This window comes from Rhagoletis zephyria, unplaced genomic scaffold (genome assembly GCF_001687245.7).
Source record: "Rhagoletis zephyria isolate East Lansing unplaced genomic scaffold, Rhagoletis_zephyria_1.1 Rzeph_scaffold_06212, whole genome shotgun sequence".
NCBI classification, from domain to species: Eukaryota; Metazoa; Arthropoda; class Insecta; order Diptera; family Tephritidae; genus Rhagoletis; species Rhagoletis zephyria.
The window spans coordinates 1-17,624 of NW_016163295.1; the positions used below are offsets into that span (position 1 = coordinate 1).

The 17,624-nt window shown below is 34.6% G+C and overlaps 1 protein-coding gene across 2 annotated transcripts in view; it reads right to left on the reverse strand.

Annotated features, from left to right (window-relative positions):
* Window positions 1–467: 467 nt before the first annotated feature.
* LOC108372965 (uncharacterized protein PB18E9.04c) overlaps window positions 468–17,624 on the reverse strand; it is a 27,654-nt gene continuing 10,497 nt past the window's right edge. The window contains exons 3-5 of one of the 2 annotated variants that reach the window (XM_017628797.1): window positions 6,434–6,812; window positions 3,245–3,505; window positions 468–2,106 (exon numbers count right to left, since the gene is read on the reverse strand). In XM_017628797.1, the coding sequence (XP_017484286.1) occupies window positions 1,831–2,106; window positions 3,245–3,505; window positions 6,434–6,812 (916 nt within the window). In that variant the 3' untranslated portion in view covers window positions 468–1,830. Of the gene's footprint in view, window positions 2,107–3,244; window positions 3,506–6,433; window positions 6,825–17,624 lie in introns of both variants that reach the window. The other variant, XM_017628796.1, reaches the window with a different exon arrangement.

Consider the following 17,624-nt stretch of genomic DNA (forward strand, 5'->3'; position numbering starts at 1 on the left):
AATTCAGCGTACATGCATAATTGGTTAGGTATGTATATGTATGTATGCAAATATGTAAATGCNATTTGTACTAATTTACTTCGTTTTTAAAAAAGCTTGTCGGCGAATTCAGCGTACATGCATAATTGGTTAGGTATGTATATGTATGTATGCAAATATGTAAATGCCGGTTATGTGTCATAATATTGTAAGAAAATTCTCTTACTCAGTTCTGAAATTCCGTGGCTTCAGGCGACCAAGTCTTCTAACTCCGCAACTAGGCGCCTTAAAGTATCGCACCACTTTAACGTCTTGGCACCGCAACGCTCGTAGTTTCCGCTCCTTTTAATTTTTGTATATGTATGTATCTATAAATGCATGTGTTCGAAAAACAAAAATAAATACACACAATTCAAAACTATCTCAAAGCAAAATTTAATTTTTAATGAAAATTAGAAAATGCCAACTTGAAAAGGGTTAAAAGTTATTCATCATTTGACATTATAGTCGGTGTTCAAAAAAGAGAAATGTCAAAATCACTTCTACCTTGTTTAATATGCCTTGATATAACCCATTAAAGTGTATGGTTTATATAGTAAATAAATGGTAAACAAAGAAAAAGCAAGGAATAAATATTTCAAACCATAAGGAAAATGGGCGCCATTTTAGAATTCCTGTTTAAAAACACACACAGTTTTGCTTCCTTTTATTTAGCTTTAAAATAGTTTTTAATACTTTGCGTTCATACTCATTACATACATAAATATTTGTACGCATATAAAAATTCATAGCTTCGCCGATATACTGTAACGCCTTTAAAAAATATGCAAATAGTCAAATAGGCTGTTACTAGCACGATACGAATAGTAAAAAACTTATTTTTAGTTTTTATATACATAGTACATATTTTTATGGCCAATGGGGCCATATGTGTGCATACATATATCGCTACCTTAATATAGAAACCCCCCCTAACTGACTTTCATTCAGCATCCAGTTTTGTACGAAAGTCGATCGATTACTCACTCAGAAAAAAAAAAAAAATAACTGATATAGCAGAAATATTGAAGATAAATTGACAACTAAAGAACTTGAATTTTTAATTTTAAGTTTTAATTTACTTAATTTTTAATCACTTACTAAACAAACAAAAATGTTAGTTGAGGCTTTTCTACATACATATATGTATGTATTAAAGTAGCGATACAAACATATAACATACTATAAAATTTATTGACGATCAAGAATAGCAAAAACAAGCAGTTTTCGCAGGAAAGCGCGTTTTGATGTTTTTTACTCATAAAATAAACGTTTTACGATCCAGCATTTTATTCATTTCTGATATACTTTCTTGTTGCATTTTTTAAAACAATATTTTGTAGAAGAAAAATATTTGCTGCATATTATTGTAACACCTCATACACGTTTAAATATGTATGTATGTATGTACATACATATGCACAGATTTAGCTTCTTTATTATTTCTTTTGTATTTAATACATTTAAGGTTAAGAATGTATGTATATTCATATACATACATAGATCACTTAAATACGTACATACATGCATATGTATTTTATAGTTACACTATCTAATCGCAGGAATATTTTGTTAACAATTGGCAAATTCCCTTAAGTAATTCAGCAGTACAAGTTAATCTTAGTATTCTATTAGTATCATCTATAATGTATGTATCTCAAAGTGGACAGACTCGTTCCTTAAAATATTTTGATTTTAAAAGTGTATAAAAGCCAACTATTTTTCATATAAATGCATACATTTGTATGTTATCCCATATTTTTCACTCCTGATCTCCCGTGGCGGCAATAATGCATTTCTGCATATTATTAACTAAGATATTGTACATTCGCAGCACATTAATGTGTAATATAGACACTTTACCACCTTCTCATCCTCAACGTCCAGATCGTCTTTATTATTGTGCTTGCTGGATACACCATCTAGTTGGTCTAATTCTTTCGTTGTTGAGATTTTCTTCTTCTTCTTTTTCTTTTTATTCAACATTTCTTTGCCATTTCGCTCTAATAGTAACTCATCTATCCATTCCAGATCGTTACTGGGTATTTTCGTATTGTCGGATATACTTTCGATGGAATTAATATCATTCTGAAAAGAAAATTTAATTAAAAATACTGTGAATGAAAAAATACTAAAATTTATAAATAAGACACCAAAAGAAAGAATCTACAATGGGCACACAAGGAGTGGAACACACGGTTGGTAGTCCCATGTTACTCAAGCCAAACGGCAACTTACGAACACGTCGGTGCCTCCAAGCACCTAAGTAGCCTTCACGTCTCCGCGGAGTTCAACTGAGCAACACAATCCCCCAATAGACGCTCCCACGACAGTCGGTTAGTAACGAGACCCAGATATTTGGCTATGATTCACTCAGACATACCAAAAACTTTGGAAACTCTTTGGGGGAATTTTTAAATGTTCGTTGAAGTAAGACTTGAGCGTATTTTATATGAGCTAACGTGAAAGAATGAATTATTGCGATGTAAGAAAATGAGATAGTGCCGAAATTTTGACACAAAAGTCACATAAATTGATTGTTTTCATTTTTCAGTAATCCGGTACGGTTTGTCACAAAAATAAGTGGGACGGAAGTGTAGCTCATACAATTATCTATAAAAACTGTTATAACCATTTTTCTTCCTAAGGTATAATTTTTGAGATATGCCGATTTAAAAAATTGTGTTCTCCATAATATGCACAATTTACCTGTACTCGTTTGTATTTGGTACGTTTTTTTTTAACGTGGTTTTCCTGGTAGGCCTACTCCACGACTCCTGTTTAACTAAATAATATTGCACAAATAAAAATAGTACCATTGGAGGTGATGAAAGCGGCGTGAATTAGAAGTAATTAGAGAAAACTATTCATCGAAACCGGAAGTCGGTAATACCACCAAAAGAGAGAGCTGCATCCCCGAATTAGTAGCTAAAATTTTTGCGGTTTTCAATAAAAATCATTTCCCTCCATTTCAGAGGTGGTGGTTATCGTTTGAAGTGTGTAAAAAACACCGTTAATCTTTGATTTTTTTTTTTGCTGACGACTTCACGCATTTTCTTCCATACAAAGTTACTATGTTCGACAGTTTGTTTTGTATGGAAGAAAATAACAACACAAAAAAAGTATTATACTGCGAAAGAAAGTATACATAGATACGAGAGTTATGTAAACGTCTCATTTTTAATAACAAACAAAATTAAGTACGTGTTAAGTTTTTTAACATTACCTGATGATTATTATTTTCATTTTTATGATTCTTCTTTTTAGTTGGAGAACAACTTGATTCCCTTCCATAGTGTTGTTTAGATGGGTGAGTGGGTGACGGTGTTGTCGTTGTTGAAGCTGTCGTACCAGACGATGCATTTAAGAGCTCACTGGTCGCACCCTCAGGTGGTGGAGTATTTAGTCCATTTTTGGGCGGTGTTGGCAAGTCATACACGTCGATGTTATTTGAGATGTCTTTACCGAGAATGGAAAAACGATTTTCCTACAAAGTAGAAAGTACATAAGTATGTATGTATATAGAACTATATATACTAGATTTGGCTTTATAGCTATACATGTAGCAATAAAAGTGGCTACTGAAGTAAATACGAATTTTACAATTTTCAAACAGAAGAAAAATTCCTTTTTGTCATGCAAGAAAGCTGAGTACCCGTAAATGTTGGCCATTAATTGAACTGGGATTTGCCGTCTATAGCACTATTCACTTAAAATTGGTACGCACTTAAATTATCCCTGCACTATATACATATGGTGTCCACNCTGAGTACCCGTAAATGTTGGCCATTAATTGAACTGGGATTTGCCGTCTAAAGCACTATTCACTTAAAATTGGTACGCACTTAAATTATCCCTGCACTATATACACATGTATGTATATGCGACCGGATAATATGAGGGTCTCTGAGGTGCTTAATTCCCGTGTAGCTTCTTTAAAAGGTTTTAGTGGCTCAACACAAGAATCGAAGATTATCGACTCCTCTGGCAATGTAAAGACTCGACGCATCTTTTACCTTTAAAATTATGTTTGTATCGGTTATTATCGGTGTTATATTCAAAACCTGCTATCAGTGATTTTCACAAAGATACTTTCTGATGTTAGAACTTGTCTGAGACCTAGCTGTCAGCACTGATGTTAACTTTGACTTCACATTTGAATAGTAAATTCTTTTAACAAGCGATATTTAAGGTCACCACAAACATCATCGATGACAGTTAAGTCTCAGAGAAGCTCTTACATCAGAAAGCATTTTTTTGTGAAATTCGCGGATACCAGGTTTTGAATATATGTAAGTCCTCGATATAAATATATTATATAGAGGCAATATTAATGTGTCGGACGACTTGCACAGCATTCGCAAAAGTTTNCATTTGAATAGTAAATTCTTTTAACAAGCGATATTTAAGGTCACCACAAACATCATCGATGACAGTTAAGTCTCAGAGAAGCTCTTACATCAGAAAGCATTTTTTTGTGAAATTCGCGGATACCAGGTTTTGAATATATGTAAGTCCTCGATATACATATATTATATAGAGGCAATATTAATGTGTCGGACGACTTGCACAGCATTCGCAAAAGTTTCGCATTGATTATTGCGAGTGCGTAAGCGAATTTTAAAAATTAATGCGGAAGCTCCGCGTTTGCGAATATCCGCAAAATTTCTGGTACATATGTCGGCCGCTGTGGTGTAGTGGTAAGCAGTGCGCACTTATTTTCTTCCGAAATTCAGCTTTGTACAAAGTTTAATACTTGTCAAAACGGGCTCGCGTATCTGCATAAACAGCCTTTACAGGCTAACGTAATATTCACGCACGCCGCCAAATTACTGTCAAAAATTTCTCATGCACATACAACTTATATGGGACCAACCGAAATCGAACGGCGTGCATATGAAGCTAACTCAATTACCAATTTTTGTTCCGCGTGACATTTTGATTTGACGTTTCGCTCAATGAAATCAAATCGCAAGCCCATTTCGGATGACGCAAAAAAATAAATTCCACGGCGTGCGTACCAAAATTAGATAATATGACATTGACGGTAAATTCCAGCTACTTTAAACTTGCACTTTATTATACTAAAATTGAAATATAAAGCTCGAAATGTTTACGAAAGTTTGTCGATTTTTTAATGTTGTTCAAAGATTTAAACTTATTTTCACAGAGTTTTTGTTAAGGAATTCACTATATTTTTATAAACAAATAATTAGAATTAGAAAATAATAAAATAACTAGTCAACTCTAGTCAATATATGAGTGCCGTGAAGTTATGATATTTAAGAACATAAAGAATTAACGATGACACTGTTTCTAACTATATCTATACTTAATAAGATTTAGTATCGAAAATATTCTTTCAAAACTTGCCTAGGAATGTGAGGTTGATAGCACACCTTTTGCTATGTTATAATGGCTATTTCAAAACCTTTTTCAAAACTTACAAAGGCAAAAACGAGAAGGCGAAGACAAAAAGATAAAAAAAAAAATCCCGCAGTGAATTTTCAGAGCTACGTATATATTTATAGTATTCATCACAAAATTGTACTAAAAAGTACTGCGTAGTAAACGAAATTGTATCAAAAAAGTAAAATTGTACCAAAAATGCCAACACTGATGTAGCACAAAGCAGAACACAAATAATATTAAACTCATTCAAAGTTTTATTTCCAGCCTCTCACTCGACGAAATGAGTAAAATCCAGCTGGGTAGACTACACTCGATAGAGACAAAAATTGCCGCCACAAATAAGAGTTAGTATATACTTTGAGTGTGTTCTTGTTTTGGTGGAAATTACTCTTAGTCATTTGTTGAATTAGTGTAAGTACTCATTTGCACTAATTGTTATGGATAATGAATAAGTACACTAATTTTATTAGTACTCAAAGCCGGTCTCTGCTTCAAACTTTAAACAAAAGCACCAAAAAACGCACCAAGCACCAAACTCAAAAATTTTCGCGTTTTGAATACCCACTAAATTTGGTGCGAAAAGCATCAGTGTGAATGCAAACAAAAGTATTTTATGACGTCAGCGATTGGGTAGATGCTGTCACATCGACGAAGAGAGGGTTAGCGGTCCGCGAATGGCGCGACCTTTATTTTCTGGATCGTGGGCCTAAAGGGAATATGAAACGCCCTATCTCAGCTGCCGATTCAAAAACGCCATATATCAGTACATTTTCAATACATTTTGAAGTGGGATAGGGCGTTTTTGAACCGAATTCTGAGATGGGGCGTTTTTGAACCGAATTCTGAGATAGGATGTTTTTCAAATAAAATTCTGAAATAGGGCGTTCTTGAAACGATTTTTTGAGATAGGGCGTTTACGAACTGGCTGCCGAGTTAGGGCGGTCTTCCACTCAGCAATCGATAGATAATTTAAAAAACTCACACTAAAATCCTCAGTACTTACATCCATAATTTCCGCCGTTGTTGTTGTGGTCACAGTTGTTAATGTGGTTTTGATTGGCATACTAATGTCGCTGGTGTGCATACTATCCGCCGTTTTTGTAGTCGTTGCAATAATTATTTTAGATGTGGCACCTGTATCTGGACTATTTGGCGTCGATACTAGAGGCGTTGTGGAGTCTGTGCTTGGTGCCGGGGAAGAATTGCTGGATGTGGCTGCCACGTTGAGGGAGTTGGCATCAGTGTTTTTGCCATCTTCTTCGGCTAATGAGATAGATATTGTAGGCGTAGCTGTTGCCGTAGCACATTTCTCGGCACCCACAGTACCGAGGGCGCATGCGGCTGATGTTATGCCAGAAACTGAAGGCCCCTCGAAAATATTGCTATCAGGATCGCTAAAATCGTGAAAGATGTATAACGTAATTTATATATTAGCTGACATAAATTTATTTACTAGTTAAGTAATTCGAAATTAACTTATGTTTTAACGTACAATAGATCTTAAGGTCGCAGTACTCTATCCCCAACAATAATAATATGTTTTAGCAAAACCATCACAGGTATGTTGTATGTAGTACAAATGTTACGCTGATAATGCTAATGTGAAAATACCTATAACTATGTGCATACATACATATGTATACTTATAAGTGAGGACTGTACCGAAAAGAAAATGCACTTGTAGGCGCTTGACTCCATTGAGGGCATTGCGATAGACGATGAAACTTACGTCAAAGTGGCCTCAAGAACGTTCCCAGGTAAACAGTTTTACACAAAACGGAGGGGTTGTACAGTTCAGCAGTGAGTGGCATGGTTTGAAGTGGAAAAATTTGGTGAGAAGATCCTAATTTGGCAGGCTATATGTTCATGTGGTCTGAATAGTGCCTTAATCGCCGCCTTTTACCATGTTATAAAAAGCACACCGTCTCTGCAATATTTTAGCCCGATATGGCTATATCGCATTACGCCAATTCCACTTTAACCTTATTAAAAATAACAGGGTCAATTATGTAGCAAAAGAGGGGAACCCACGAAATGCTCCAGAACTCAGACCAATGGAGAGATATTGGGCAATTGTCAAACTGAACCTAAAGAAGGATGGCAGAGTTGGTAGAAACGTCGCAGATTTTTAAAACTAACTGGCCCAAAGCAAGCAGAATGATTACTTGAATGTGTGTGCGCGTAATTTAATGAAGGGAATAAAACGAAAAATTCGGCAAAATTTGAGAATAACGTTTTGTTGCAAATTTTTGTTGAAAATGTATTAAAATATTTTTTTCTTAAAAACCAAAAAAAGTTCGATATAAAGATAATAAAATTCGCTACGTTACAATCTAAACAATTTGTGCAGTTTCTTTTCGGTATATATGTATGTATAAACTTTCTTATACATACATTTGTGCATCAGTGATGGAATTGGAAAATTTCTGCGCAGTACACAGCAAAAAATAATTTTCTACAATTTATTATCAGTATTGAGTAAGCTATCGGGACAACCAACAAAAAACTTTATGTATGTATATGAGCAAATCTCATGAGTTGTTACATTTTTCGACAAAAATGTGTTTTTGCTCGAAAATAGTGTTTCGCCTATCTTGAAGATGCATTGTCTTAAAAGAACAAGATTCCATCTCTGGATTGTATTTAAATGAAAATTTAAAAAAGATATACTTAAACGTAAAAATAACCACTCTTGTGCATATCCCCATAGTGCCTCGTAGCACCACACTCAGTCTTCTAACACGTTTACTCGCGTGCCTTAACTTAAAAGTCATCGTTATTTAAAAGTATGTAATTAAATATTGACGTGGGCGATTTTTACACGGTATTCTTTATGCACGTAGTATATATTATGTACTTTCTTTAAGTATCCAACAATTTAAGAATGAAGTTCGATTCTGTCAATAAAAATTGTAAAAGTGGAATTTTAGTTTCTCAAATCATAGTCATCTTTTAATCAAGGTATTTTTTTTTTAATTTGGTGACACACAAGTTTTATTACACTCGATTCGTCGTTTTGGCAAGAAGAACATTTGCACCGTTTAATTGTAACAATTTAAAGTATCTAAAATTATTTAAATTAAAAAAAGTAAAATTTCAAAAAATAAGAAAATAGATGCGACATATATTCTGCATGCTGCATTAAGAAAATTTGTTGCTTGAAAAATTTTTGTGTAAATTTTTTTTAAACAAATTGAAATTTGAACAAAAAAAAAATTTCAAATGGGTTAACAATTCATTTCAATTTTGCATTAAGAAAATTTGTTGCTTGAAAAATTTTTGTGTAAATTTTTTTAAACAAATTGAAATTTGAAAAAAAAAAAAATTTCAAATGGGTTAACAATTCATTTCAATTTGACATTATAGCCTGTTTCTTATGAGAGCAATGTCAAAATCAAATGACTTTTTCGTCTAAAATTGCTCAAATACTTGATTTATTTTTTGTTATACTTGTTTCTGGAACTTAATTGATTGAAATAAATGTAAGAATGCTTCAGCGTTTTTTTCCTGCCGAGAGAAGGGAGTGACACTAAAAAAAAAAACAACTCGTGATATTTGCTTATATATATGTATACGTAGTATTGCATTTGCCGGATACGAGAAGTGTCGGTTGCATTAAATGGTTCTAAAATCTATCGATTGCGCCTTAATTGCCGAGTGGTATAAAAACTGTGAAAAGGCAATCACAAATGCTCGTAGTTTTCCATCACTGGCTTGTGTGTAAGTATGTATGCAATAGATGTTCATATGTACATTAGCGTGGGCCGAAAATCCGCTTTTTTACAATTTTGATTGGTAATAGCAAAAATATCACTATGCTCTAAAAACAATCTGTGTGAAATGACAATTTTTGGTCAATAGACTCGCCCAAGTCCATCAAAGTTCAATATGGCCAAAAAACAAAAATAAATAAATAAATTGAGTAATACATTTTTTTACTAAAATTGCAATAATCTTCTAAAGTGTTAGTCCTACATAATTAGGTGTATTGACCTTTTCTGTAGAGAATCGAAGTTAGCTAAGAAAATTTTTTTTTAGTACTTAAACTTTGATGGACTTGGGCGAGCCGAAGATATTGAGCAAAAACTTTCACATTTCACACAGATATTTTTTAGAGCATAATGAACCATATTTTTGCTATTACCAATCAAAATTCTAAAAAAGCGGATTTTCGNTTCACACAGATATTTTTTAGAGCATAATGAACCATATTTTTGCTATTACCAATCAAAATTCTAAAAAAGCGGATTTTCGGCCCACGCTAATGTATGTACATACGTACGTTTACAAATGTACATTTCTGGATTAGTATTTGTAGGTATGTAATATGCGTATTTATGAAGTGATTTTATTTGATTGCGCAATGCGCATGCAATTTTGTGCGGTGAGATGTTCTAGCCGACGCGACGCACTCGCCACCGGGCTGGGATTGCCAAGGAAATGATGATGTCACGAATGTCAAATGACAAATAATTTATAAAAAGTGTGCATACTTCACAAACCGTTAATATAATTATGAATGTATAGAAGTCCACCAAAGAGTATTTGCACGCGAATGTCAGTCACACTTTTACTTTTTCTGTGTATTTACCGAAGTAGGTATATTTATTCTTTATATACATACATATATGTAGTATGTTTTTTTTTAATATGTAGGTATGTAATCGATTAAGCTTTTGTTGAGTCCAGTTTTCTGCATTTTGACTGTTTTTTTTTCTTGGTTTTTGGAAATTTTTACATCTTGTTTAGGTTGACGTTGATTTTGCTGAACTCATTCAAACACCTCCAGCAAATTAAAGCAAATAAATACCAGCAGCAGAAGCAAATAAAACGAATAAAATAACACTGGAAGATATTCAACATCGTTGTTTAGCAACCGGGTTGGAGTCGAAGGAGCCCAGTTAAGTACAGAAACCAAAACCCGGAAAATCTCTCGCCGAACACGCGAAATTGCAAAGTTGTCGGTGTGCCAACTAGCACTAAAAAAGAAAAACACCTTCCTCTATGAATTGAACAGCTTAGATCGAGATTTGCTATTCAAAAGCCGAGGGCTGTCATACTCATGCGTGCATGTATTCTCATTCGCCGCCATATACATACATAAATGGAGAAGTTCAAATTACGAGTACTACTTATGGTCTAATTATGCATACTTCACAAAACTTCGCACAACTTCGCATAAATTTCAAACGGTAATTTCGTATGTACTTTGCATGTATTTTGTATGTATTCCATCACACAGAAATTACCACAACTTTTAAGAACTTAGCGATCTGTTGAGTTTAGATTTTGTTTCACATTTTCTTAAGTTACATTTCTATTGCACTGCTACAAATGGTTGTGCGAAGTTATGCGATGTATGCATAATCAGACCTTTATACATATAGCATCAAAGCGGCCACCGCGAGCGTAGATTGCTCTACAGCTTAAAGGGAGAACACATATGTATGATGCATACTACACTGCATATGTAAATATGTTAGCAATATTTGTTTATAAACAAACGCTGTACATACATACATACGTTATTGAAACAGTGCTCGCTAACTTTTATTAAATGCATATGAGCTCAAATGTCTTATAATCCCCAGTGTTATACCATGTTCTGACCGACATCGAAAACATGTTTTCGTGGCTAAAACTGGTTTTCGACTTAAAACTTGTGTTTTCGTCCATGTAAAATATGTCAAACAAAAACCGGTTTTCGCTGAAAACTACTTGAAAACTCACGTTCCACTCATTCCAATCGGTGTCTTCACTAGTTTTTTTTCGATTATTTATCGAAGTGGAAGTCATATTTTATCATCTTTAATACGCCATTTCGCAAAAGTAAATAAAACAAGTAATTTTTAGCAAAAAAAAACCGACTTAAAAAAAATATATATATATCTATATATTTCATGATCCATTGATCGGATCTAAACCAAATTAGTATGGGACCATCTCTGAAACACTACCTTTCCGTTGCAAATTATTGAAATCGGTTGACGTGGTGCAAAGTTATGCGGTAACATACATAAAAAAAAAAAAAAAAAAAATTTCAACGAACTGATAACCTCCTCCTTTTTTGGAAGTCGGTTAATAAGAATGAAAGTAAGAGGTTGCTAATGAAAAGAAAATTAGGGAAAAGCATTTTGGTTTTGTTTTTATGTAGCAAAACTGTAATCAGAGGATGTAAGAAATGTCAACGAAAACATTAACAGCCGGTGTGAACAGCCTTCAGCCCACAATCCCAAAACACGTTTTTAAAGTATTTTGGTTGTCGGTCAGAACATGGTATTAGGATAGTTTCGACTTAGTTGTGAACTAAATATCATGGATAACTAGATATGAAACTCTCGCATTTTTTCTGAGAGCGCGCCCAGGAGCTCGTTTTCGTACTTGGCAGCACTGCCAATCCCTGAGCAAATAAACAGCTGTCACNGAGCCAATTTATTGCGTGTCGAGCTTGTAGGCAAGAAGTGTAGCGAAGTCAACCGGGTAGGCAAGCACGCACGGTGAGCGAAATCTCACTTTTTCGTATTTTTGCTTTGAGTTCGCGATTCCCTCCGCTTTAAAAATGAGGACGAAAGAGTTGACCAAAGAAAATTTGACGCTGAAATGTCAAAAAAAAACGCAAGAAACGCCGCAAAGAAAAAGTCATCGTGTAAATGCACGAGGATTTTCGAAGACTTTTTTAAAAGACAACGTGAAAAAAACGCAGGGTGAAAAGTCGTCGTGTAAATTGGCTCTAAATCTCTGAGGTTCGATTAGATTTAGTGGATACAAAATATCCACGTTAAGGGGGCCCATGAAAATCACCTTTTATTTTATAAATATTAGAGAACGAGTATTCATAAAACCCCTTAGGATTACCAATCTCTTAAATTTGCATTTTTAGAACGCACATTGTAACACAAGTTTTATTGTGTTAAATTTGATAAGCTACGTAATTCAAGTTAAAATAGATCTCAGATACGTGAAAGCCCTACCGTTTTGCTGTTCAATTTTAGTTTTCACAGCTGCTATATACATATATTGATATTATCTGGCCAAAAGGGGTTTCCTGGCAGGGTTTGTGTGGTAGTATTGAGAAGACTTCTTCTAAGTTTCCTAAATTAGCCAAGGATAGGAAGAAAACGCTAGAAGCACTGAGGGATTATGGCAACGCGGATGTTGACGAACTTACAACAGTAACTAAACTGGAAAGGGCTTTAATACTATTAAACTTATTTACACCTTCCAACGTCGAGCGGAGAGGATTATATATTTATAACGGTATTGCCGACAGTTATAGCTGCTTAAGGTTCAGCGATGATCTCCGTTTGGCAAACGGAGGCGCTCCTCAGGCAGTTGTTCCAACCCTGTTGACGTGGACGCTCGTGATTACTGTCTCTCAACCGGAACATAGAGGTCGGGACCGAAGTAAATTCAGAGAATACAAACGTGGTACTTTTTGAAAGAAAGTATAAGTTTTAATCTTGGTCTCCCTCTAAACTAGGAAATAGCGCGCTAACTCCTAAACCAAATATCTAGGAAGTATACTTAATAGGCAGTAAATTGACGTGGAGATTGAGGATAGAGCGTTAACAAGGCCTCTAATGCCTTTATATGCTGACAGAATAACGCCTATCCCCTAGACGGTGACAGGTAACAAGATCAACAGAAATAACGTCAATTGACATTATTTCGCATACTGGTGCGAAATAAAGTCAATTGTCATTATCAGGGCTGCAAACCGGTTTTGAACCGAACCGTCGCCTTTTTCGGCCTTTGAACCGAACCGTTTTTTAAGTGCTAAAACCGAACCGAAAACCACTCCAAAAAATGGTTCGGTTCGGTTCAAAATGAAAATCCACTATAGCATTTTTCAAGTTTTGTAATTTTTTTGTTTGATAGCAACTCCGTGAGTAGTAATTTCGCCAGCAAAAAAAAATAAAATTCAAAAGTTAATTTTAAGATAATTGAGTAATAAAACGGCATATTCGGATTTTTTTAGTTCCGATCAAAAAAATGTATGCTTTGATGCAATTTTGTTGAAGTCTATAGATTTTTTCTACTTTTCGTACAAAGATTTAAATTTGGATTCATATGGTTGTTTTTATAGAACGAGCTACACTTTTATAAAAAATTAATGAACATTAAATCAACAAAAGAAACATTGTCAAATGTTGCACTCCTATTATTTTGATCACAGGTATACTTGTAAATGTGAAGTTAAGGCCTAGTGTAAGCTCCAATCTATTGAAAATGGGGGTTTCAACATTAAGCCACGATTTTGAGTGTTAATTAAAAATCCTGAGTACGCTTGTGTTTGTCTTGTGTTTCACGACTTGTCCAAACCTTAAAACTAGTTTATTAAAATTTTTCTAATTTCCCTTTGATCGCGTTGATTTGAAATAGTTTTTTTTTTGTTTAGGATATCACGTATTTTCTTCTATACAAAAACACAAAGCCCACATTGTATCCGCGAAAAATGTTAAAAAACAAGTTAAAACTTCATAAAAACGTTTATTAAAAATTTTGCAATCTAGATGAAACTTTGCAGAATTTTCATAATTTTTGTAGAAAATTAGAAACTTCGATTTGTATGTTTAAAAAAAAAAATACAAACATTAAAAAAAAGACAAAAAAAATAAAAATAGCCAAAACTTGGTAAAATGCCGCATTCCTATTTATTTTTCCACCACAATACATGTGGATATTTGATCTCAGTAACAAAGCCTTCTATTTTTATATTATAGATTTTGAAATACTTGTATCCTTTAGCATACTAAAATAGAACCATTTGAACCGAACCGAACCACGGTTCAGGGATACTCATGAACCGGTTATTGTACCGGTACAAGCTTTATCTGAGTGGTTCGAACCAATGAACCGAACCGCACCGTTTTTTTTGGAGTGGTTTGCAACCCTGGTGATTATTATTACCTTTTCAAAAGTGAAATAAAGTCAACGAAAATGTGGAAATAAAGTAAATGATGCTATTTCCTAATTCAAATGCAAATAGCGTCAACAATTCTTAAAGTGCGTAGATTGAAAGAAAAAAATATTCTTGCTTCGTACGTGAGATGTGCATGTTGTTACATGTTTATTGTTGTGAATTTACAAATGCACCGAAATATGCAAATGCGAGTTCATGTGCACAAGATCCTGAACAGCCCTAATAATAATACAAAACTAGAGTTTAAGTATTTCAATTGCTTCCTAATATTCCTCAAATCCTCTTTACGGTCGACAAGGTATGCAAAATGAGGCAGTATAAGTAATTGTCCCTAAAGGTCAGTATGCAGCTCTCAAGAAAACGGTTCACAAAAATGCTTTGAAAAGCGTAGTAGAAAGCGTAGCAAATTTCTTAAGAACTGCGTACTGCCTCAATAAATTTTTTTAGCCATTTCTTGTACGTCATTTTATATTGAGTTTTTGCTTTTCTGGGCTTAAGGCCAGTATGCAGCTCTCAAAGAAACGGTCAAGAAAAAAATTGCCATTATTTCGTGTGTGTGTTCAAGGAATTTTGACAACTGATACTTCACCAGCCTGTTGCCCGCTCTTTCCTCAAGAAATAATGGAACGGGCATATATGTATTTCTGTTGCAAGCATGGGTTGCCTTGTGCTCTTTTTTCGCAAAAAACGTTTGAAAAGCGTAGTAGAAAGCGTAGAAAATTTCTTAAGAACTGCGTACTGCCTCAATAAAATTTTACACAAGAAAATTTCTTAGCCATTTCTTGTACGTCATTTTATATGGAGTGTTTGCTTTTCTTGAGAGCTGCATACAGGCCTTTCAAGAGCGCAAGCAAAATATTAGGGGCCTTCATCTAAAGTGATAAACTGATGATAAACTTGATAAAATGATAAATTTATCAATTTGATAAATAAAATGTCAAACGCTGTATGGAAATCTATTTAACCAAAGTTTATCACTTTATCAAACGATTTTGGTGGATAAATGAATAAATTTTTGCAAAATTCAAGCCAGACAGGTTGCTAGCTGGTCGCTTTTGCTACGAACAAGTAAAAAGCAAATGCACACAATAGACCAGATAGGAATGAAACGTAACTAGCCATATACATAATTTAAATAATAAACAATTTTATGCAATATTTACCAAGATGCGTTCATGTAAGAATGTGAATAAAGTTATAAATTTAAGGAATTTATCCCTTTATCACTTGAGATGAGGACCCTATTATACATACATGTGTATGTTTTATTAGTTTTTGATAAATAAATAAAAAGTATGCCTATGGTTTTATTTCGTATAACTCCCATTTTATTATGCGTTTCTAATGTTATTAAATGTTGCTGGCTAATTCAAAATGTGTTGTATGATTTAGCTAAAAATGAATTGCATTTTTTATATACATACATTATATCTGTGCGATTATTCGATTACTCGAGCAAGTTGGTTAATCAGTTGTTCGGCTAATCAATTGTTCAGTTAATCAGTTGTTCGAGTTACTTAGATTATAGAGCGTGTCAGACGTGGTAATATTTTCAGTCTGCAGTCTGCAATTCGCCTTTCGAAAATAAAAAAACCTTTTTCGAAAGACACTTTACATGCAACTGCCTTCTGAAAGTTTTGCATTGACACGTCTTATGATTACTAAAAAAATATAAAGTTTGCTCGTTAAAACATTTGGATTTGGAAATGCTTTACTTCTTTTTTTACAGTGTGTATGTATATGAAATAGTCGGCCGCTGTGGTGTAGTGGTAAGCAGTGCGCGCTTCCACTCATCAACACCTGGGTTCAAGCCCTGGTCAAAGCAACATCGTAAAAAAAATATAGAAAAAGGTTTTTTCTCAACAGCGGTCGTCCGGCGGCAGGCAATGGCAAACCTCCGAGTGTATTTCTGCCATGAAAAACAGCTTCTCATAAAAATACAATCGCCGTTCGGAGTCGGCGTAAAACTGTAGGTCTCTCCGCTTTGTGTGACAACATCAAGGCGCACGCCACAAGTCGGAGCAGAAGCTCGGCCAAACACTAACATATGTGTATATGAAATAATATTTCGTTTTAATTTTTGAAAAAAGAAACCCGCACTAGACACGAAGAAAGGCGCGAACTCAAAAGTTGACCGCGAAAAAAGGTCCATACAAAAAACTTCAGCGCAGGAAGACTCTTAACATAGTTGACGGCGAAGAAGGATGTGTGAACTTATTTTCGCGGTCAACTATGTTTGCGGGTGTACGTAGATTCCCCAAAGAGATTTGGGGAATGATGCTAAAGTGACAGTCCTTGGCCAAGTATAAATCTATGATTACGCGTCTCTCTTCGCCGCCCACTAGGTTACATGTCTTTCTTCGCCGAAGTTTTTCTTAAGCGCCTTTTTTCGCCGTCGAAACACTAGTGCGCCTTTATTCGTGTCTAGTGACAAAACGTTGGGGGGAACTTTCCAATCAGGGCGTTGGTTAAAGAGACGGTGGGCGAAGGGGGATTCGGCGTGGCGCCTCCCACCGCCCGTTTTGGAGAGGGCATGAACCGCCATTGACAAAAATGCAACCCCCGACCACCTAACACATATGTAACAAAATCACAAACCGATACGAATTTGCAGCTAATAGTTATTTACGTTGAACTGTCAAATGACCGAATGAAGAAGAGGCGGTTGGTTACCGAACGAGCAATTATCCACAGTATTGGGAGGCGCCACGCCGAATCCCCCTTCGCCCACCAACCCAAACGTCTTATTCAAAATATCAAGGTATTTCTACGTTTTATGTGTTAATTGTACTTGGAATATTTGACTACTCCCCAGCCAGCAAGGAAACGTACGTTTTGTGGACCGTGCCTTTTGCGTACATTTTTCTATCCATAGAACAACGGAAAGACCTCGGTTATTGAAAATGTGCCATTGGAATGTTTTTTTTTTCCTCTTTCAAAAGAAAACTTCGGCAACCGTATTTAACGATTTTGAAAATTGTGAAAGAAAAAATTAAATTGAAGACCAGTTTTGAAGAATTGTAAACTAATTCATAAAGAAAATAATTATTATAAAAATATTCTGAACATTTTCAAGAAAAACCAGTCGTGTATTTACTGAACATTATATGTACAGTATCGGTCATATCTATAGCACCCCATTTCAAAGTGATATTGTGTGCAACTTATGTTTATTTATGTATTTTTGAGAATTTTCAATTAAAATACAGTTCTTTCTCTAACAAACCCCGTATAAACCCAAGTTTACCAATTTGTAGAAAACTTCAAAAAA